Here is a 23,319-nt window from a genome sequence, read left to right as displayed (position 1 = left end):
CTTCTCTAAAGAAAGAAGAGAAAAAAAGGAACCAAATGGACCATTACGGATCTGCAACTCTGAGAGTGTACAAATGGAACAGGTCCATTTGGTTCCATTTATACACTCTCCGAGTTATGGGTGGTCCAACGCAGTGGTTCTCAACCTGTGTGATTTTAGGGGGTCCCAAGATGACAGTAAAGTGACAATTTAATGCCGTTTTAATACCTCTAAAAAGAAACGAAAAAGACAATACTATAAAAACTGGTCAAACATTGGCCAAATTGTCTTAGTTCTAAGAAAGAGGCACAAATTGTGAAAATGTGCCGATCTACAAGCTTTGCGTTGCGAAGCGTTGAGAGCTTGTAGATCAGCTATTTTCAAAATATGTACTGTATGTGCGGAACGGAGTCAACTAAATGTAATACCTCAACTCCTACAATTCCAAATGCTTGTCAAGGTGGGGGGTCCCCAGTGCAAATATGATTATTTTGGGGGTTCGCGGCCCGAAAAGGTTGAGAACCCTGGGGGTCCTTGTTTTGAAAACCGCCGCCCTACGACGGAACACCTCCACGGGGGGCCATGCACACCTTGAGGGCGTGGTCTTCCAGCAGAGCCATCAGCACGTAGGCGGTGAGGGAGACGGGGCCGTCCAGGCCTCCCTGCAGCTCGGTGTGGATGACCCTGCCCGGCTCCAGGAAGCGTCCGTCGGGACCCTCCCGGTCCGCCAGCCAGGCGGCCGTCCGCTGCACGATCCTCTCGTCCACGTCCATGAAGGGCCTCGCCTGGAGGAAGCACCGCAGCACAAAGGCAGAGAGCCTGCGGAGCACGCACAGAACGGACAGACAGACAGACAGACAGACAGACAGACAGACAGACAGACAGACAGACAGACAGACAGACAGACCAGACCAGACAGAACAGAACAGAACAGAACAGAGATCAGTGGTGACTGGGCAAAGCAATTAACCCCAGTACTTGAGTCAAAGTATGGATACTCCTGGTCAAGTTTCACTCTACTGCAAGTGAAAGTTGTTCCTTCTAATTTTGTACTTGAGTTAAAGTGCTGAAGTAAAAGAAATGCACTTTAGTTCATTGGTTATCAAAGTGGGGTCCGGGGACCCCCAGGGGTACTTGAGGGGGTTCCAGGGGGTACCCAGCAAAATGTGTAAATATAGCATCAGAATAATTATGACCTTTTATACTTTGGCTATTCAAAAATAGCAGATATACAAGCTCATAGCGCGGCACCGAGTGCCGCGCTATGAGCTTGTAGATCTGCTATTTTTGAAAAATCTTGAACATTTTTGCAAATCTTTGAATATATATTTTTGAAAGCGAACATTTGTAACTCAAATCTTTGCTTCTGGGGGGTCCCTGGAATGAAATATTTTTAGATGGGGGTCCGCGGCCAAATACATATCAATTTGGGGGTCCCTGGCATGAAAAAGTTTGAGAACCACTGCTTTAGTTCACCCCCAAAATGACTTTTTTTCCTATCGATCACTCACCCCATGGAGACTTGAGTTCATGGAGATGCTTTTGTCGCATTCCTGAGACAGGTAGGAGACTCAAAGAGTCTCCTTTGTGTCTCCTACCGGAGACTCCACCGGTCAACAAATTATTGGCTCAGGAATGCGACAAAATCGAAACAAATCTCCATGAAATCAAGGCTTCATGGGGTGAGTAATTGATAGAAAGTAAGTCATTTTTTGGATGAAAATGAATGTCCACCACTGAGATAGACGAGGGCCACCCAGCGCCCTGGTGATTGCGGAGCATAAAAAACACATATGGTCACTGTCGGGGCAGAAACATTGTATCTCCATATTTCAATATTTTATGTCCCCCCCTGTAAATTAATGCCCTACTTTGTTTTTGCAAGAATGTTGCGCATAGTGAAAAAAAAATGCAGATCCACAAGCGCATAATGCATTGCAGCACGTTGTGAGCTTGTACACTAGATTGGCTATTTTGGCTGTTTTGGAAACTTTTTTCAAGTGAAAGGGAAAGTGGTTACATCCGTGTGTAATGTGTATATTGTATAAAAAAATAAACCAATGAAAGGTATTAACAATCTGATCCATTGGAACACAGGCTCTTTTTTACGTTTCCTAAAGAAAATACAGTTTTGGACATACAAGGTTTCCAGCCAACAGAGACGATATATAAGCTCCATACCATGTGCTTCCAGATTGGTCATGGTCCCCAAAGGCACTGAAGGAGCCATCTTCTCTCTGGTAGGACAGCTGCCGTTCGTAACCTTGTTTAAAGATACAGACAAAAAAAAATCAATAAAGTTGTCCACATTAATAAGTAATTCATTCAATGTTGTTAACTTCTCTTCTCAGTGCAAGCTCCGTAATTCCTAGTTTTCAGGAAAGGGGGGGGGGGGGGGGGGGCAGAGAGAGGGAGAGCAAGGAGAAAAACATAGGACATAAGGTCAAAAGAAAAATCGGAGATATGTACTATATTTAGACAAGTATAGCATATTGCTAGTGGGTGAAGCACATGAGGTACAGCATTGAAGCGGTATAGACTTGCTAGTAATATAGTTCACAGGAGCTATAAATAAAAAGGTAAAATCCACATGGTAAGGCCTTTTTTATCTTAAAGGGTAGGGTAAGTGATTTATTTTTATTTTTTAAGTACTATATTCTGATAGTAATCATTGCTACAGAGCGTTTGTTTGGTCACAGGGGTCTCTCCAGCTCTTTAGTAAACACAATATAGTAGTACATTTTCAGTAGGTGACACATTTTAAGCCAATTAGGAGAGAGCACTGAAAATGCATTTTCTGTTTAATAAAGAGCTGGAGAGACATGGGAGACTCCTTAGCACGAGCACTATCAGAACATAGACCCTTTTTGCAATTATTTGAATTATTGCAAATCACTTACCCTACCTTTAAGGTCAAAATGCCATCTTCTGTAACACCAAGGCCACCAGCCCATCCAAATCGCGTTCACGATTCATGAGTGAGGTACAGTAGCCTAATCCAAATCGCCCTACTTTTCATCATGAAAAATCACCCCACTTCTCATCATGACTGAGGTAGCTTTAACCAAATCAGCCTACCGTTCATCATGAAGGAGGTAGCTTTAACAGTCATCTCATGGTTAGCTTGTCCCGTAGCAGCGAGGTACTGCAGCACGTAGATGTTTGGTGCAAAGTGGATCATGTTCTGCTCTCCACAGCCGTACGGCATCTGGACGAGCGAGTCCAGTCCGGTGATCGACGGTCCAAGGATGTCACCTGCATCACCAAGGGAAACCAAAGTCAGACCAGTCAACACCAGACCAGAAACACAAGTAGGTATGGCTACCGAAATTAGGCTCCAAATCGCTGGGTACCGGCCGGGTACCCATAAAAATGAAGGAATCGAAATTGGGATTGATCAAATCCTCATTTATTTAAGGGTCCAGTGTATTTCCTATAAATATAAGCGTACGAATAGATTTAACTGCTACTGCTTTCCATTCTGTTGTCATGGAGTAAATGTATGAGAGGCTGCTATTAATTAAAGTCGACAATAATTGATGTAACATTAGTTTACAGGGAAAGGTTTGCTTGTTTAAACGCCTGTATTTGCAGGACAATAGGTACCACGAATATACACAGTTTGTACTAGTAATAGTGAATACCATTTAGTTCAGTTATCGCTTCAAATAATATTAGATATTTTCATTATCTAAACATTTGACTTTTTTACCATTTGGGGAGAGAAACGGGTAATAGATAATCAGAATCAGAATCAACTAGATAAAGTGCTCCTCAGAGCACAGGTCTCCGCCAGGTCAGATACGTTATTGTGGCCTCCTGGTGGCGCTATAATAGGCCAATGTGAAAAGGGTGCCATTTATTCTTAGGTCGTTCACGGCAATGGGACACTGCATTCATGATTTGAAGCATTTTGTTCCAAAAATGTGTTTTGCTAAATTAGACCTGCTGGTGGCGCTATAACAGGCCAATGTGAAAAGGGTGGCATTTCTTCCTCGGCCTAGTGGGAATGTGCGTGTGAATTTTCACGGAAATCGCACGCTGCGTTCATGGTTTGAGGCAGTTTGTTCAAAACGGACCAATCCTGCAAACTTTGGATGGCAACCTTAACCAATAAGGATGGAATATGGGAAATCGGACAGATCAGGGTTGATCACATGACTATAGAGATACTGTGTACCGATTTGCATGACGTTTGGTTAAAAACTGTAGGAATAATGTGAAAAAATGGGTTTTGCACAAATCGGCCTCCTGGTGGCGCTATAACAGGCCCATGTGAAAAATTTGAGGCAGAGGTTCTGAATTGCCATCCAGGGAGTGTGTGTGCACAGTTTCGCAGCGACCGGGCCAACGGTGCCGGAGATTTGGTGGTAACACACGGACACACGGACGGAGGGTAAAACATACTCTCTCGCCATGCCTTACGGCCTGGCGGAGACAATAAAATCTCAATGACACATCCCTAGACACATGTGAGATGAGTAATCTGTGTCCATGACAGACAACCTGTCAGACCACAGACACAAACTCCGCGAGTGAACTTTCCCTCGATATTGTCATAACTAAGTACAGCAAGGAGACGTGGGAGACGTGATTTAGACCTCCTTTTCCAATATTTAGAACAACTGCCACTTAAACAAGAGACATGTTTACCAGGGAGAATAAACACAAGCCACTAGAGTAGCCTGGCTAACGTGACACATGCAGACATTTTACAGCCTGAAACGGTCAGGCGGGGGCACGGAAATAATCACACAGCTGTCCGTCGTAAAAATAGCATTTGTAATCATACCATTATTTATTTTTCCATTTTTTGCACGTGTTTCAATATGAACGCGCTCAAAACTATGAAGGCCTCGCGTCAGTTTAAATCGGCGCCGATGGTTCCCATTATCGTGACCGTGGTCTTGGTGTTTTATAGGGGAAAAAAAGCGAAAACAGAAAACCCCGGGGTGATCAAAGAGCGAGAGACAGTGAAATTGCTTTAATGACGAGAATGTGTGCTATAGGATTTTGAAGGAATGCAGCGTTGCCCGCTGCCAGTCCATGACTCAGCGTCTCAAGGCTTTTGTGTTCTCACTCCACGTGTTTACATACCAGTGGTGGAATATGCACTTAAAGGTATAGTTCACCCCCTTTTTTCCCCCTATATACCAGTCACCCCAATTGATTTGAATTCATGCGTATCTTTTAGTTTGTCGCATTGCGAAGCCAATAATTTGATGACCAGCGGACTCTCTTTGTGTCTCCTACCGGAACCGCTGCCGGTCATCAAATTATTGGCTTAGGAATGCGACAAAAACTGAAAGAATATCCATGAATTCAAGTCTCCATGGGGTGACTAATCGATAGAAAAAAGGCATTTTGGGGGTGAACTATCCCTTTAAGAGTTTTTAAGTAAAAGTAGCAGAAGTAAAAGTAGCAACACCACAATGTAGAAATACTTTACAAGTGAAAAGCCCTGCATTACACTTTTTATTGAGGTAAAAGTACAAAAGTATTGGCATCAAAATATACTTAGAGTACCAAAAGTAAAAGTACTCATTATGTGTGAATTATTTTTCAAAATGATGCCGAAATCTTCAGAAAACCTATATCGCGACGCACTGTGAGCTTGTAGATCGGCTATTTTTTCGAATAGACAAAAGCATAAAATAGGCTTTTAAATGGTTCATGTATGTTTTGTATTGACAATCAAAATCTTCAAAGAAAATTACAACTAAAGTTTTCAAACAATTGCAGTGGAGTAAAAAGCACAATATTTGCCTCTGAGATGTAGTGGAGCAGAAGCAGAAAAGATTGAAAAAAAAGTACCCAAAAAATTAAGTAAAATTAAAATGTACTCAGTTACTTTTCACCACTGTTACATACCAAATGCAGTGACGTGGGCTCTCTCACTGCCTCTGACTACGTCTGCTGGGAAGGTGAATGAGACGTGTTTGGAGAGGAACCTTTGGGAGGCATAAAACTCCAGGAACATGGCGGTGGAGAAGGACTGCTCCAGGCCTTCGGGCTACAAAGTCAACAGCGAGGGGGGAAACGAGCACACAAATAAACAAAGCGTCAACCAGGAATTATTCTGGGAAAGGAAAGGCCATAGAGGCGGTGTTGATTTTGACAGCAAATTTAGATTTAGTTTTAGTCATAGTCTTTTGAATAAAATTCCATTTAGTTTTAGTCATATTTTAGTCACCTGAAATGCTTTAGTTTTTGTCTAGTTTTAGTCGACTAAATATCATAAGATTATAGTCGACTAAATCTACAGTTGATTTAGTCGACTAAAATGTATTCCGGCGGTGCCTTGATGGCGTCGTAACGGCTGATTTTACACTTGGTTGCATGCTGAAAATAGACGATCTACAAGCTCACAACGCGTCGCAGCGCGACGCGTTGTGAGCTTGTAGATCTGCTATTTTCACAGCGCAACACCTGAGCGCAACCAAAAATAAAATGACTTGTCTTTTAGTTCGGCTGGATCTCTTCTCCACTAGTCCCTGTCTAACATTTTTGTCTAGTTGTTATTTATTGACGAAATTGGCAATATATTTAGTCTTAGTCATCATAGCTTAGTTTTTATTTAGTTTCTATTTTGTTTTCGTCAGTGAAAATTGTTTTAGTCGACAAAATCAACACTGCATAGAGGCAAGATGATCCGCTTTGGCAACTGCAGCCGTTTTTGGAATCGTTTCAGTTCAACGTGGCACTATAACCCAGCCGTAAACGTTCAATATTATCTAAAACAGCGATTCCCACCTTCATGGGCTGTGAGGATTATTGCCAGTGGGCCCCCAAATAATTGTCAGGTAAAAGTCAGGTACAGTATTTGTTTCTTTAACCCATGAAGACCCGAGGCCGATTCTACAAATGCCTTCGAGATCAGTAGTTATCAAACCTTTTCGTGGTTCAAAATTATTCAACACTTTTTAAACACTTTGAGTTGTACACCTGCTATTGTTTTATACATCTAAAATTGAAAAATTGAGTTTTCATTGTGATAGCGATAAATAGGAACTTGTACTATGTTCCACTGATCCAAGCTGGAACACAATCGATTGATTGATCATTATAATAAACATGCTCTGACAATGCCCACCCATCTGACCACTTAACATGGCACTGATCTAAAATATACAGGTTCCAGCTGTTCTCACTTTATCGATAAAGGGTGTAACACAATCAACACATGTTAAAAACATTACAAAATTTGATTTGACAGTTTATGTGCTTTCTCCTCACATATTGAGAGTGTTTTGCCTTGATAATACACCGTGCCTTTTTGCAAGCAATTCAATAAAGCATATTTTGTGTCAGACTTTATTTTATCAAAGAACACAAATGCTTTTACAATTTAACCTACCAAATTGGGCGCTAATTCTTTTTGTAAAAGCAACTCTCCCTTTGTCACCTGGTGGATATTAAATATTGAAGTATACTTTATTTCCAGTTGGCAATGATTTACCAGTATATCTTTTTTTTTTAACACTGTACCTTGACGAGAACGGTCTTGCGGACGGCGTCGGACGCCACAGATGACATGGCTTTGACGGAGATGAAGATCTCTCCCAGGACCAAGGGTTTTATGGGAAATAGGACAGACTTCCCCGTCTGACTTCCTACATACAGCTTGCGCACACTGGCCGTGTCGATCTCCTCATTGTCCGGGTACACAAACTCAAAGGACTCGCTCTCAGCGACTATGACCGTGACCTGAACAGCAAAGCGAGAGAAAGACATGAAAAGCAGACCCTGGGGAATCCACCCAGATCACATTATAGAGGCTTTGAAAAGCCCCAAAGAATGCAGGGAGAAATGAGAGGAGGATGTTTTTCTTTTTTTACTTGACTTTAATATGTCAGGCGCCCTTTGTCTTGGCAACGTTAACAGGAACATTGCACACTGAGGAATATTTCTCTGACCCTGCTTTTGTAGTGGGAAGCTGCATTCAGATTTGGATACCTTTGTCGTGGTCTTATGGGTGTGAAGTGACCGTTTTAACAAAAGCCGATGCTAAGACTAGACTCTTGATGCTAAAGTAGATAATCACCACACCAATGGAATACCTAACACTCCATTATCCTGTGCACAACAGAGAACACCACACGTGTAGGTACATGTACATTCCAACTGTAGAATAATTAAGTGGGGGTGGATTGGACAAGGCAAGCACTGGACTGGAATCCACAGGGCCAAAAGAACAGACCTGGAGTGGATCAGTCGAGAGTGAGGCAAAGACAACCGAACCATCGTGGGCCCGCAGCTGAAGAATACTGCCCAAAACAGAGTCCGATGGCGGGGTGTTATTGTGGCCCTACGCTCCATCTTTTGTGTCAAGGACCCCCACATTGACACATATTAGCCCACGGACCCCCATTTGAAAAGATATGCCAGGCACTCAACCATTTTGATTTCTTGGTGGTCCCAATCTACACTGTATCATCATCATTAGTGTTCGTTTAACTCTGAGAGTGTACAAAGGGAACCAAATGGACCCGTTAGGGTCCATTTGGTTCCCTTTGTACACTCTCAGAGTTACAGACACATATGGGTCAATTTGGTTCCTAACTATTAATTTGGCTGGGGACCCCCTGGAACCCCCTCAAGGACCACTGGTGGTCCCCGGACCACTGGTTGAAAACCACTGATCTAGGAGCCTACAGGAATAAGTTGAATAAAGTAAGTCAAGTGTTGTCACTGCTGTATGCGATTCATTCATGATCGATTCGTTCAAAAGAACTAGTTCCTTTGCCGCGAACGTGAACAAGCTCGTTCGCTTTCTGAAACTGTTGCGTTCACGCGCGACGTAAAAAAAAAAAACGCTCCCGCGATGGTGTTTTACACACATTATAAAACATACATTAACCACTTTAGCCCTATTTTATACATAGGCTATTTGAAAATAGCAGATCTACAAGCTCACAACGCGTGGCATCGCGACGCGTTGTGAGCTTGTAGTTCTGCTATTTTCAAATATGTTAGTACTTTTACTTTTGGTACTTTAAGTGTATTTTGATGCCAATACTTTTGTACTTTCACTCGAGTACATTTTGAACGCTAGAAAATAGCGCTACTGAGCGAGAACGTGAGCGAATCATTGCCGTGAACGTGAACGGAATCGTTCGTTCACTGAAATGAACTTTTTTTTCCCACCACTAACCCACCCAAGCGCCTACTTCTCCACACGTTTGCCCTGATCGGAGATGCATGTGATGAAGGGGGGTGTTTTACCTCCTGGCCGTACGGGAGGTAGTTGAACAGAGCGACCTCCAGCACTAGCTCCTCCCCTCTGATGATGAAGGCGGGCACGTTGACGGACAGGAAGAAGTCCTGGAACACCAGGAGCTGAAAACATGCATGTAGAGAGTTAGAACTACGGCTGTCACAATTATGCCAAAGAGATTTGGTGTAGAGAGGTGGGGGGGGGATAGGGGGCCAAGTAAAGAGTTTTGGGGGGACTCCGGTCAACACAGTATACTGCATATAGGGTTTAAAGGAGTAGTGCACCCAAAACATTACTTATTTTCTATCAATTTAGTTTTTGTCGCATTTCTAAGCCAATAATTTGATGACCGGCGGAGTTTCTGGTAGGAGACTCACAAGAGTCTACTATTGAGTCCTATTGACCGATGACCCGGTCATCAAATGATTGGCTCAGGAATGCGACAATGAATTCAAAACCTCCATGAATTCAAGGCTTCATGGGGTGTGTAGGCCTAATTGATAGAAATATACGTATTTTTTGGGGGGGTACCTACTCCTTTAAGTGGTCATTTGTGCTAGCGAAAGAAAGGGAATCTCAGTCATGTCATGCCGTGAGTACCTCTGCTGGCATCTGTATGATCCCCAGACCATGGTCCTTAGACATGACGAAGGCCGTGGCTGTCCAGGTAGTGATGGTATCTGGTACTGTCACTGTCAGCTGTGCATTGCCTGAGCTGCAAGGAGACAGAGAGGGTACACTACAGTGTTGAGTTCGCCGACTAAAACTATGAAGAAAAATGGTCGACTACCTTTTTTCACTGACGAAAACTAAATAAAAACTAAGCTACGACGCCTAAAACTGAGACTAAATATATTGACAATTTCGTCAACAAATAAAAACTAGACTACGGTAAAATGTTAGTGAGGGACGAGTGGAGAAGAGATCCAGTACAATTAAAAGAAGTCATTTTATGTTTAGTTGCGCTCTGGTGTTGCACTCTGAAAATAGCAGATCTACAGTACAAGCTCACAACGCGGCGCGACACATTGTGAGCTTGTAGATCAGCTATTTTCAGCATGCAGCCAAGTGTAAAATCAGCCATTACGACGCCATCAAGGCACCGCCAAAAAAAAACATTATAGTCGAGTAAATCAACTGTAGATTTAGACGACTATAATCTTATGATATATTATAACGACTAAAACTAGACTAACAGTAAAACATTTCAGGTGACTAAAATATGACTAAAACTAAATGGATTTTGATTGAAAAGACTATGACTAAAACTGAATCAAAATTTGCTGTCAAAATCAACACTAGCACACTACTGTCAGGAGACTAGAGCAGGGGTTCACAACCTTTTCTGGATCAGGGCCTATTTGAAAATCTTGAAAGCGTTCGTGGCCCACGCCATCTCACCACTCAAGTTAAGTGGTGAGGTGGGTGCAGGGCCCCATAATGTTCAAGCAATCGATTGTGTTCATTCGAGTTAACACAAGGTAAGTTCCTGGTTCCAAGATTACGTTTGGGTATCACAATGAACGTTTCTTCCAGTTAATGGGGAGTTTTTCGTTGCCACTGTCGCAAAATTGCTTGCTCAGGGTGGGACGATGTCGGGTCTCTGCTCTATTGTGCAAAGTGTCTTGAGACAACTTGTTGTGATTTGACACTTTAGTCAGCGCAGGCATATTTGCCCTCAGACTCAGAAACCCAATCCCAGAGTGTCTGACCCGCTGAAAGGAACAAAATGAAGATGAGAAATGAGATGAGTGTTACGAGCACGATAGGCGTTCTACTCAAGCAGAGCGTTAACTCCAATCTGCACTGTTGAATGGAAACAGAATGGACGTGTTGGATATGAACAGTGCCGGATTATCCATGGATCTTAGCGGTGCTTAATAAAATTGCATTGAAATTGAATTGAATGAAAGCTAATTTTTCAAAGTTTTAAAGAAGGTCGTTGGCATGACAAAGTTTGAGAATGGCTGAATTAGACAATGGGAAAGCCCGATAACAGGAGAGTTTCCATTCCTCCAAACGAGCTTGTAGACCAGCTTTTGTCAAATAGCCAAAGTATGAAATGGGGCTAATATTCGGTGGTTAATATTTGTCAGGTCCAAAATATGCCTGAAGGACGACCACTGACACGTTCTTGGGAGTGGTTAAGTACGTTTCAGATACAGTACATCCAATGACATGGTCTCGGGAGAGGGTCCACTTTCAGAATTAAATAAACAGTGAGGATTGTGTATATTGGGGCCCCAGAGGAAAAACATACAAACAAATGGTATAAAATGGGGGTCTGTGTGGCGTAAAGCATATTAAAATGGGGGTCCTTGACATAAAAAAAAGGATGAGAATCACTGGATTACGCCACAACCGTTTTGGGTGAATAAAACCTTGAACTTGGTCTGGAATACTTGACTTGGATAATTATTATGCCTGAAATATCACAGGCTCCACTAATGACATATTCCGGGGAGTGGTTAAGTATATTTAAGATACATGGAATGACATGTACAGGGGAGTGGTATATTTCAGATGGGTTCAATGACATGTAGGCTACTGGGGAGTGTGTAAGCCACAACCGATTTGGGGGGGAAATGAAACCTTTAAAGACGGGGTGCCGTGATTTTCAGTGATTTTCCCCCCCCCTAAAACATAATCATCAGGTATTATGGTTATACTAACTAGGATACTTTCGAAAAAGTGTACAGAAAGTGTTAAAATTATGTTTTTATGTGGACACGCCTCCAGTTCATTAGTATACCTGGTTCTCACCTTATCTCCTCCACCACCTTAGCACTACCCACCTGTCCTAGTCCCTCCTCCTCCTCATGCCCACACCTGTTGTGTTATGATAATGAGGGGGAGGGTACAATTTTACTGTGTTATTAAAGTGCTGTTTTTCTATTGGCACGTTTGACCCTCAAGGTTTCAGCCTCCAGGAAGAAACTCAAAATAGTCAGAGAAGACATAAAACACCATAAAAACACCACCAGAGGGCTTAATGAAGTTCTATCAATCTCATAGACACATGAAAAACAGAAGAAGTGCAAAACCATGGCACCACCTCTTTAACTTGTTCTGGAACCTCACCTTGTGTTGAAGTCCTGCCATAGCCAAGTCTCGGGGAAGTTCCATCGCTCTCGCGGCTCCTTCGCCGCCTGCTCCAGGTGCTCCGTATTTTGCATTACACCGTTTTGAATAGCGATTCCCTCCCCTGCTATGTGTAGGGTTGGGGTAGATTACTTTCAAAATGTCATCTCTTACAGATGACTTTTTGTCTGCTTTAAAGGGGCCATTTCATCCACCAATGCAGCTCGACTGCGTTTTCTACCCGACCCAATTCAATTTGCAAGAGGGCATTTCACTACAGTAAGCAGGTTATAGCTAAAAATCTAAAATGACACCGTATGCGTTCCCGGATTGAATGGGTTAATAATATAATAGTCCGCTGAGATCAATGATCTCTTTTTCCAAGCTGGCCAAAATGGAAGCATTTAAATAAATGTGGTGTATTGGTGGGAGAAACGCCCCTTTAAGCAGACAAAAAAGTCATCTGTAAGAGATGTATCAAAATGTTCTTAGAGGTATCCCTCACTGAAGCATTCAGGTCTGTTAATGTTTCACTCTTATTTTAATTAATTAAAAAATAGTTTTTCTCATTCTAAAAAAATTCTTCTCATTCCTGAAAACACAAGGCCTTCAACTGAGGGCCTTCAACCTGAGTAGCACTTACGGAGTTCGGGGGTGGGAGGACGAGGTTTCCTCAACTGGTAATTTGCGTCCGTCAGCACCACCATGTCGCAAGTCTGGATAGAGACATAAAAGGAAAATGCTTAAGCTCTTATGTCTTATTCATACTTCACACAACCCTCTCAGTGAGTGAAAATGCAACATTTTCAATTGAACAAAGTGTCGCGCTCCACAGCAGGGTAAGCTCAATTTACATATTGCCAAGTAAAACAGGGTAAGGAGTACAAAGTTCAAAATCACCTAACCGAGACGACATACAACAACTATTCCTATGCAACTACAACAGTGGTCCCTAAATAATGAGTCAGAACCCAATTTTGTGTCACAGACCTATGTTTATGAGTCATCATGAGTAAATATAATGTTGTATGTTTCGTACCAATTGTGTGTGTGTATGTGTATATATACAGCAGGGGTGGGCAACTTTGATGATGGAGAGGGCCACTATATTTCCACACTCACTCCAGAGGGCCACATTGCATTCATCTTATCTCCGTATTTGAGCTTGTAGATCTGCTATCTTTGCTATTTTTGAGAATCATGAATTTCTTTTTGCTATTTTTGAATTGGAATCCTGAAAAGTATCATTTTTATTTAATTTCAAATGCATTTGAACTTAAATACAAATACAAATACATTGGACATAAAACAATTGTTATACTAGTTATTAAGCTAACATAGACTGAAGTAATTAAAGCGGGTCATGTTTGGAATTGCTGAAATCAATAATATGTCAGTAATATGTCCGGTATTAACCTGTGGGCCGTATTAAGTGAAGGTGGGCCGCCAGTTGCCCACGTATGATGTACAGTATACCAGCGCTACTCAACCCACGGCCCCAACGCAGCGTCTCTAAGGCCCGTCATGGTCATACCAATTATTTTCCAATTTTTTTTTATTGTGAAGCACAGGATAAAAATATGCATTTCCGTTCAAATATATGGGTTTCTTCCTTTTTTCTAAAACAAACAGACATAAAAGGAAAAAAATCAATACAAAGCTTTTAAGAAATAGTGAAAATAGCAGACGTACACGCTCACCACGCGTTGCATTGTAACGCGCTCTGAGTTTGTAGATCGCCCATTTTTTCCCCGCTCTTTTTGAAATAAGGTTGTTCGTTTGGGTCCCGGGGAGACACCAAATGCATGTTTTTGCTTTTGTACTAGATCCTGACCCAAGAGAAGAACATGATCAGTGGTGCAATTCAAGGAGGATGATATTCTTACTGGAGGGTGAGTAGGTGTGTGATCAGACAGGTATCGTCCTCTCTTCAGAGGAAATTGATACAGTAAAATCCTGACTGGTAAAGGGGGTGATATATTGTTATGTTGATATATATAGTTTTTTGTTGCAATAAGTTTAATAGCTCTAAATTACGAAAAGCGATCATTGCTTTTACACACTTACCCACCAACTGTGTGAGGCCTATAATGTCATTTGTTACTCGTTAAATACATCAGCACTGAGGATTTTTACTGCTGCATTTGCAATACAATCAATATATCGTCACTGTGTCAGGTTGGAAACCTTGTCTACAAGCTCACAACGCCTCGCAGTAGATCGGCTATTTTTGGCAAAGAGGTATAAGATGTAGAGGGAAAAAAGAGCAAACCAAGTAAACAAAAAAAGGTAAATCTGAAACACAGTTTTATACAATATCGATGGGGGGGGGGTCCCTGCTTCATCTCTCTCTCAGCTAGGGGGTTCTTAGCCTGAAAACGTTGAAGACCCCTGATTTATGGAATAAAAAGAACATTAAAGAGATGAAACACAGAGACACAAGGTTTGTGAAGGCTACCATGAAGATGGAGTGTGGATCTGACATGTCCATCCCGTCTGCACCGAGAGAGCGGTCTGCACTGCTGTACCCTGCTAGCTCCTCCAGAACCTGTGGGGGAAAGGACAGTGGACCAGAGTAACTACAGCAGTGTTTCTCAAACTCGTCAAGGACCCCCCCCAAATGTATATTTATTTTGACCCCTATTTCAAACATAATTTGTGCCAGGGACCCACCAGAAGCAATTGAAAAAGTTTGCTTGAAAACAACCCCCCCCCCCCCTCCCCCAAGGACCCCACTTTGAGAACCAAATCCAATGAACTAACAGTAAGTACAGTACTCAAGTAGTGTACTTTACTTGAGTACAATTTTGTGGTACTGTACATTTACTTTACTTGAGTATTTCCATTTTCTGATAACTTTATACTTCCACACCATTACAGCTCAGACACAAACATTGTACTTTTTACTCCACTGTAATTATTTGAAAAGTTACTTTGCAGATTGAGAGTATTATTGCCCCATATTTTGTCTATTCAAAAAATAGCTAGTCGTGAGCTTGTAGATCAGTTATTAAAAAGTACAATATTTGCCTCTGAGATGTAGTGTAGTGAAGTTAAAGTCTCCAAAAAAATGCAGTAAAGTACAGAACCTCAAACAAATCTAATGTTGAATACAGTACTCAAGTAAATGTACAGTTCACTGTCCACTAACTACCGGTGAAAAGGAACACTGTCATCCTTAAAGCCTGCTACTGTTACAACCTACAAAGCACAGACACAACACTGGGAGACAATACAGAACAGGGTATTGTCAGAAACCAGTTAGCCAAGTTGGGGCAGAGAAGAAACACTTCATGGAGCCTCTTGTTGATTAAGCCGATACTCGGGTGCCAGCAGTGGATTGGATTTCGAGGGCAACGAAATGGGGAATATATTATATCATGGAAAATAGGTGTGAGCGGGTTCAAAAGACGGGAAGAGAATATTTAGACTAATAAGACCTGAAGGCGATTCTACAAAAGGTCCAGTTCTAAATCCCAACAGTATGTTTCTATATCAGTGGTGCTCAAACTTTTTGTCACTTTGTCAACTTTATGTCAAGGACCCCCAAAATGATATGTATTTGGCCGTGGACCCCCATCTCAAAATATTTTGTTCCAGGGACCCCCAGAAGCAAAGATTTGAGTTAAAAATGTTCGCTTTAAAAGAATATAAATATATTAATTTGCACACATTTTCTCGATTTTACAAAAATAGCAGATCTACAAGCTCGTAGCGCGGCACCAAGTGCCGCGCTACGAGCTTGTATATCTGCTATTTTTGAATAGCCAAAGTGTAAAATAATGCTTTTTAGCTCAAATCAAAAAGTTACACAGATGCGTACCAGGTCTTAGACTAGGCCCTGGACATTGTTACTGGGGTTCAGAGATGACTGAAACGGATTATTTACGGATACGCACGATGTTATGTATATAAGAACAAGGCCGTACCATCTGACATTTTATAGCATTTGAACCTTTACTCTTCCTACATTTATCTTGTGATCTTGTGATGTGATATGAATATTAGTATTAGTATTGGTAGTAGCAGCTGTAGTAGTAGCAGTAGTAACCGTAGCTATTTTTGGAGGGCCAAAAATAGCAGAACACGTTCTGAGCTTGTAGATCGGCTATTTTTTGGTAAAGAGATAAGGGCCCTATTTTCGCCGGTGCATTAGCCATTATCCCTAAACTTCTTTGCCATTTTTTAAACTATTTTTAAAAAACATTTTTGAATAGTTCAACTAGTCTACGTCGACACGATGTGAGCTTGCAGATTGGCTATTTGAACTATTTGAAAATGTTTTTTAAAAATAGTAAAAAAATGGCAAAGAAGTTTAGGGATAATGGGTAAGGCACTGGCGAAAATAGGGCCCCTTGCTGTAGACGGGGAAAAAGTGGTCCAAGTACAGAGCCTCTTATACTCAGGTCTAGAGACGTGGAACGCATCTGTGTCACTTTTTGATTTGAGCTAAAAAGCATTATTTTACACTTTGGCTATTCAAAAATAGCAGATATACAAGCTCATAGCGCGGCACCAAGTGCCGCGCTATGAGCTTGTAGATCTGCTATTTTTGAAAAATCGTGAAAATGTATGAAAATCTCTGAATATATATAGTTTTAAAACATTTTTTTTGTACTCAAATCTTTGCTTCTGGGGGTCCCTGGAACAACATATTTTGAGCTGGGGGTCGGCAGCCAAACACACATAATTCTGGGGGTCCTTGACATGAACAAGTTTGAGCACCACTGATATAGAAACCTACGTTTTTTTTTCGAGTACTGTTGGGATTTAGAAGACATTTGTAGAATCGGCCTCAGGTCTTGATGGGTTATGTCAAAACAATGCAGTCTTTCCTCACCTTTTCTTCTGTGATGTCATTCTGTGCGCCGGTCAAGCGTGTAGCCTTGTCCACCACCAAGAGGCTGACCAGAGAGCCCGGCTCAAGCGCATCGAAACTCAAAGTGACCGTGTCAGCGGGCCTGGCCTGCGAGGTACTCCAATGAACAGACACCTGGCAGACACAGCACTCTGTCATACAGTGGTGGAAAAAAGTACTCTGACTTTTACCTAAGTAATCAAAAGTATCAATATTGCAATGGTACAAGTAAAAGTCCGGGGTAATCAAAATTTACTTGAGTAAAAGTACAAAAGCATTGGCTTCAAAATACACTTAAAGTACCAAAAGTTAAAGTGCTCATTATGCAGAATGTCCTGGTTCACAAGTTATCATTACGTCTAAAATTCATAAAGAATCTTTTGAAAATAGCAGATCTACAAGCTCACAACACGTCGCATCGTTAACGTCATTTTGTAATAATAAAATACTAATCAAAACAAAGTTTCAAATAATTGTAGTGGAGTAAAAGTACAATATTTTCCTCTGGGATGTAGTGGAGTAGTAAAAGTACTTAAGTAAAGTAAAAAAAATACCTCAAAATTGCACTTAAGAACAATACTGTACTTGAGTACATGTACTTTGTTACTTTACACCACTGCTGTGACTGCTGTCATATACAGTCGCTATTGAATCATCGCCAAAAAAGAAAAAGATATTTACAGCCTAAATGATTAGGCTCAATTATTAATTTGTCCTGTGGAGTTAGCTAAACCAAAGTTTTTATTCATTGAAATAAAATAGCCACCTGGTTTTTCAGGCTGTGGGCGACGTGGAGCTGTAGCACATCGTTGACGATCTCTCCATCAGGACGTACACAGTAGACTATGATGCAAGCCAGTGGTGCCCACGACCTCTCTGGGGTGACAGCCAAACTGGAAACAGAACTTGTGCCAGCTGACACAATCTGGCCTCTGGATTCCACCTGCACACACACGCACGCACACACACACACACACACACACACACACACACACACACACACCCATCCCAATAAGTGTATAGGACTGTACTATTAAACCACTTAAAACACATACGTCCCTATTCTGGGGCGAGCATAGCCGATCTTACAGACATAGTCTATTTCCGGGCTGAGCGATTTTGGTGTTGAGGGAAATAAATGAGCTGACCAAGTACAGCGCCCTGGGAGACTACGGTCAGTGAAGTATAAAAGGGTTTAAGTGGTTAGGCCCTATTGAAAAATGTTCAAAAATAGCTGCTCTACAAGCTCACAACGTATCACATCACGAACCTTTCAAATAATTGTAGTGGAGTAAAAGTATAAAATTTGCTTCTGAGATGTAGTGGAGTAGAAGTAAAAGTACTGAAATTTGGAAATACTCCAGTAAAGTGGTTGAGTGCATGTACTTAATTACTTTACACCACTGGTTTACAACCTCTGGCTACTACCGCGACCTACTGTACCGTCAAATAGAAATGCAGTCCAAGGCGATGCACGCACATCCAACGCGGACAAAAATGAATGATTATGCAGGCTAAAACTCTTGATTATGCGATGAAATATGCATTTCTTTTTGCAATTTTATGCGGTGAAATTGCGGGAAGTTGCGAAATATGCGGAAAGTTGTGAAATATGCAGCAACATGCAAAGTTGTGAAAAATGCGAAATATGTGAAAAGTTGCGAAATATGCGATGCGAAGCACATAGTATGCGATGTGACGCGCTTATTATACGATGCGATGCAGCCTTTTTGAATAAACGTTACCCCCGCATAATTATGCGCCATTTTGCTGATTATGCGGTAAATTCTGCGATCGCATAATCGCATTTTTCTGGAGGGTCCAACTACAGGTCCTCATCAGGTCTGATCCAGAAAGGGGTCGGGAACCACTGCATCTACAGCAGTGGTGGAAAAAGTACTCAAATTCTTTACTTAAGTAAAAGTACCAATACTGCAATATAAAACTACTCTGTTACAAGTAAAAGTCCCGAATTAAAAATGTACTTGAGTAAAAGTACAAAAGTATTGGCATCAAAATGTACTTAAAGTACCAAAAGTAAAAGTACTAAATATTTGAAAATAGCCGATCTACAAGCTCACAACGCGTCGCGATGCGACGCGTTGTGAGCTTGTAGATCTGCTATTTTCAAATAGCCTATAGGTATAAAATAGGTTTGAACTGGTTAATGTATGTTTCATAATATCATAATTTACATCTGAAAAGTAACTAGTAACTAAAGTTTTCAAATAAATGTAGAGGAGTAAAAGTACAATACTTGCCTCTGAGATGTAGTGGAGTAGAAGTAAAAGTATTGGAAATTGGAAATACTCAAGTAAAGTACAAATACCTAAAAATTGTACTTAAGTACAGTACTTGAGTAAATGTACTTAGTTACTTTCCACCACTGATCTACAGTATGAATGAGCCGTGGAAAGATGAACAGTGTTTCTCACCGAGCAGGTAGGCTATACTTACCATATAGTGAACCTCAGAAACCGGGAAGTTTCTCTGAATGATCAACGGGAGGGGAACGTCAACCTTAAGACAAAAGGAATTTGTCAATTAATGCCGTTGTATATCAAACTAAGAACATGAGAACCCCACATCATCAGCTGTGGCGGTATGGTGTGGTTTTCTGTCGGGTGTGGACCCCAATAGTAAAGCAAACCACACTGTGTGGGTTGCCATACTATTCCCTAGTGATTGAAGTAAATGATTTCATTGATAAAAGGTAAATATGAATGTCACAACTCGCTCTAAGCTGCAAAAGGAGAACCATCTGACTGTGCAGCAGTTAAAGGGTGATGAAAACCCCAGTCCACCCACCCCACTATTTCAGTATGAGTTGAACCAAGACAGCTTCATGTTTTATTTAAAGGACTGTATAATCTGAGAACTATTTGTTAGCATACAGTACAGTGAATTACATTACATTACAGTCATTTAGCAGACGCTTTTATCCAAAGCGACTTACAATAAGTGTATTCAACATAGGTAGGTAAGAAAACTACTAATCACCAGAAGTCTTAAGTGCATTTCCTGCAAAAAACAAGCAACCAAAAGTATACCTAGCGCTAAGGTAAAAGTGCAATATATCAGCTACCTACTTTCTTAAACAGATGAGACAAAATAGCAAAATCAAATGAGCACGAGCTCAGACAAATAAGTGTATCGACTAAACAAGATCCAATAAAACAATACAAAACTAAAACAAGAGTTCGTACAACTAGTTAACACATTGGGTGCCAAAACCGTATATATACGTTTTTTGCATTACAACCACGGAGTGCCAAAACCGTATATATACGTTTAAAAAAAAAAAAAAAAAAAAAATCAAATTTTTTTTTTTTCAAAACATTTTTTTTTTTTACCTTCTAAGCACCAGGAGATATCATTTTCCGAAGATTTTGACTCCAATCCACTTTCTGGTTAACTTATGACTTCAAAAGCCTGTATCTCGGCTCCTAAAAAATGGTTAAAAATCCTGGCACTCAGTGTACTCTGTTTTAAAAAAAACCTGGCACCCAATGTGTTAACAACAAGTAGGCCAGGCAAAGAGGATAAGGGTAGTGTTTCCTGAAGAGGTGGGTTTTCAGCCTGCGGCGAAAGATGGGCAGTGACTCTGCTGTCCTGACTTCAGTGGGAAGTTCATTCCACCACTGTGGGGCCAGAACAGAAAAAAGTCGTGACCGTGTCGATCGACCAGAAGGACCCCTGAGTGACGAGGCAATCAGTCGCCCCGAGGTGGCAGACCGAAGTGGTCGGGCAGGGGTGTAGGCATCAAACATAGCCCGGAATTAGATATACATATGACGTGGGTTGTTTATGTACTGTTTTGTGAACATATTATCTTTCTTGTGTGTCCTTGTTTTGCTACATTTGACAAGGACATCCATGTCTACCATGCACATGGTACCTGGTATTTGCCTGCATTACCTGTGGAGACTGCAGGGGCTTCTGGACCTGCAGGTAGGACTGACTGGGTGATGAGTAACTGCGGAGCAGCTCAAGACTCGCCTGAGTGTCCTCAAATGAAGCCTGAATGAGCCCCAATAAATGACACAGAAACACACACATGAGAGACAAATATCATTCACATGGTGGTACCCTGATGGAGGCAAGAAGAAGCTAAATAATGTTGGTGAGGACATAAGTCATTTGAGCATAAAGCAAACATACATGGAAGCATTGTTTTAAATAATAATTTAAAAATATATATATATTGGCCCATTAAGACCTGGAACGCATCTGTGTCACTTTAGATTTCTTTGACTATTCAAAAATAGCAGATATACAAGCTCATAGCGCCGCACCGAGTGCCGCGCTATGAGCTTGTAGATCTGCTATTTTTTTTTTTTTTTTTTTCAAAAAACATTTTTTTAAGAATTGTCTCAGGTCTTAAATGGGTTAAATCGGATGAATCTTGATTTCATTCAAATCTAGCAGCTATGGCGTGTATGCAATATAACGGATGAGTGTGTTGAAGGGTTTTACATCGATCGAGACCCTCTCGACGTCATCTGCGAGCTGAAGGAAAAGGGGAATGACTCCGTCTGTGGTTAAGGGAAACTCCATTTCCACTACGGACTTCTTGTCGGGGATGTGGGGGACGGGCCTGCCCCCCCCAGCGGGCGGGATCAGCAGGTTAGGACCCCCCATGTCCAAAGTGTCGTCAGACCACCAGCTCCAGGGACCACGGCCATGCTGCGTGACTCTTACTGTCACCGTCTTGCCCTGGTCTTCCATAGGCGGGGGTAGCCCATCGTATGTGGATACTTTCAACTGAAAAAAATTAGACACTTTGTTTTCACATGCAGCACCTTTTAGAAATATGACAGAGTTTAGTGACGATGTGGCCTCCCTGTTCTAGTCGTTTTAGCTACTGATAATTAACATGAACCCTCAGGGTCCCTATTCTGGGAATGTCATAAAAGGCAAACATTCTGTGAAAATAAGCAAACATTTGGTATAGGCCAGTGGTTCTCAACCAGTGGTCCGGGGACCACCAGTGGTCCTTGAGGGGGTTCTAGGGTCCCCAGACAAAATAATTATTATGAACCAAATTGACCCGTGTGTGTCTGTAACTCTGAGTGTACAAATGGAACCAAATGGACCCCAACGGGTCCATTTGGTTCCATTTGTACACTCTCAGAGTTAAATGAACACTGATGATGATACTACAGTCTAGATGGGACCCCCAAGAAATCAAAATTGTTGAGTCCCTGGCATATCTTTTCAAATGGGGGTCCCTGGGCTAATATGTGTCAATTTGGGGGTCCTTGATGCAAAAAAGGTTGAAAACTACTACTATAGGCAAACGTTTGTGAGCTTGTAGTTATACTAGAAGCGGCCTCCAAATGTTACATTTTTGTGATGCCAACATGGCAGTTCCAATATACTAGAGGTTCATCTGAACTGAATGTGTGTCATTTTCTTTAAAGCATTCAGCTTAAAGAATTAAATTAAATTAGTTGGATGTAATGTACAGTATGTAGCTTGATGTTCCCCTAAGAAGTTAAGAAGACTCATTTTGGGTGAATAGAGTACAGAAGTCCTGACGTCACTCGTTCATCCCCAGGTTCGTAAAGTAATCTCTCTATGGAGAATAACATTGGGTCATCATAGAATCGTCTCATATAAGAATTGTGGTCCAAAAATAAACAAACTGTCTTGGCGATATTGTCAGGGAGGAGGTTCTGTATCGTTTATGATAGTCAGTGACTTATATTTGATACAGTCTGTTTCTGGCGAAAATTGAACTAATTCGGAACTAATTTGGCGGAAGTAACGTCAGTTGATGCTTCATATCCATAAGAGTAAAACCGCCGGGGTCATTTGTTTATTTTTGGAACACAGTTCTTATTTGACACAATATTAAATACGTCTATGGGGATTCAGAATGGGGTGGAAAACCGCAAACCAGGTAGACAAACCTAGGATGTGTAAATTACGTCAGACTTTGGTGCTCTATAGTGACGCATGAAAATGTGACTTGACGTCGCTATACATACCTGACCAGTTATGTTCAAAGATGGTCGAATAAATGTGGGACATCCCTGAAAGGTTATTTTGTATCTTTCCTTTGCCAGAGACACCTCCGTTGTACTGCTAAATGTCAACCCTGAAATAGAAGCAGGAGAAAATAAAATAAATAGTGATGTGACTGTACTGTGTCGATGACATTTGTTTTAGGAGTGATATT

The 23,319-nt window shown here is 41.4% G+C and overlaps 1 protein-coding gene across 1 annotated transcript in view; it reads right to left on the bottom strand.

Moving 5' to 3' along the window:
- The window catches only part of cd109 (CD109 molecule), a 45,413-nt gene that overhangs the window by 11,861 nt on the left and 10,233 nt on the right, over positions 1-23,319 (bottom strand). Inside the window, exons 10-25 of the mRNA XM_084082056.1 lie at positions 23,129-23,238; positions 21,612-21,899; positions 21,054-21,155; positions 19,593-19,655; positions 17,902-18,078; positions 17,118-17,270; positions 14,736-14,825; positions 12,921-12,993; positions 12,278-12,401; positions 9,797-9,911; positions 9,205-9,318; positions 7,468-7,686; positions 5,851-5,992; positions 3,058-3,234; positions 2,161-2,242; positions 570-798 (exon numbers count right to left, since the gene is read on the bottom strand). Coding sequence (XP_083938182.1) covers positions 570-798; positions 2,161-2,242; positions 3,058-3,234; positions 5,851-5,992; positions 7,468-7,686; positions 9,205-9,318; positions 9,797-9,911; positions 12,278-12,401; positions 12,921-12,993; positions 14,736-14,825; positions 17,118-17,270; positions 17,902-18,078; positions 19,593-19,655; positions 21,054-21,155; positions 21,612-21,899; positions 23,129-23,238 — 2,258 coding nt within the window. The remainder of the gene's footprint in view (positions 1-569; positions 799-2,160; positions 2,243-3,057; positions 3,235-5,850; positions 5,993-7,467; positions 7,687-9,204; positions 9,319-9,796; positions 9,912-12,277; positions 12,402-12,920; positions 12,994-14,735; positions 14,826-17,117; positions 17,271-17,901; positions 18,079-19,592; positions 19,656-21,053; positions 21,156-21,611; positions 21,900-23,128; positions 23,239-23,319) is intronic.

The sequence above is a fragment of the Gymnoscopelus microlampas genome, assembly GCF_963454915.1.
Source record: "Gymnoscopelus microlampas genome assembly, chromosome: 16".
NCBI classification, from domain to species: domain Eukaryota; kingdom Metazoa; phylum Chordata; class Actinopteri; order Myctophiformes; family Myctophidae; genus Gymnoscopelus; species Gymnoscopelus microlampas.
The sequence above is the reverse complement of the archived record's forward strand: the minus strand, read 5'-3'. Positions and strand labels throughout refer to the sequence as shown.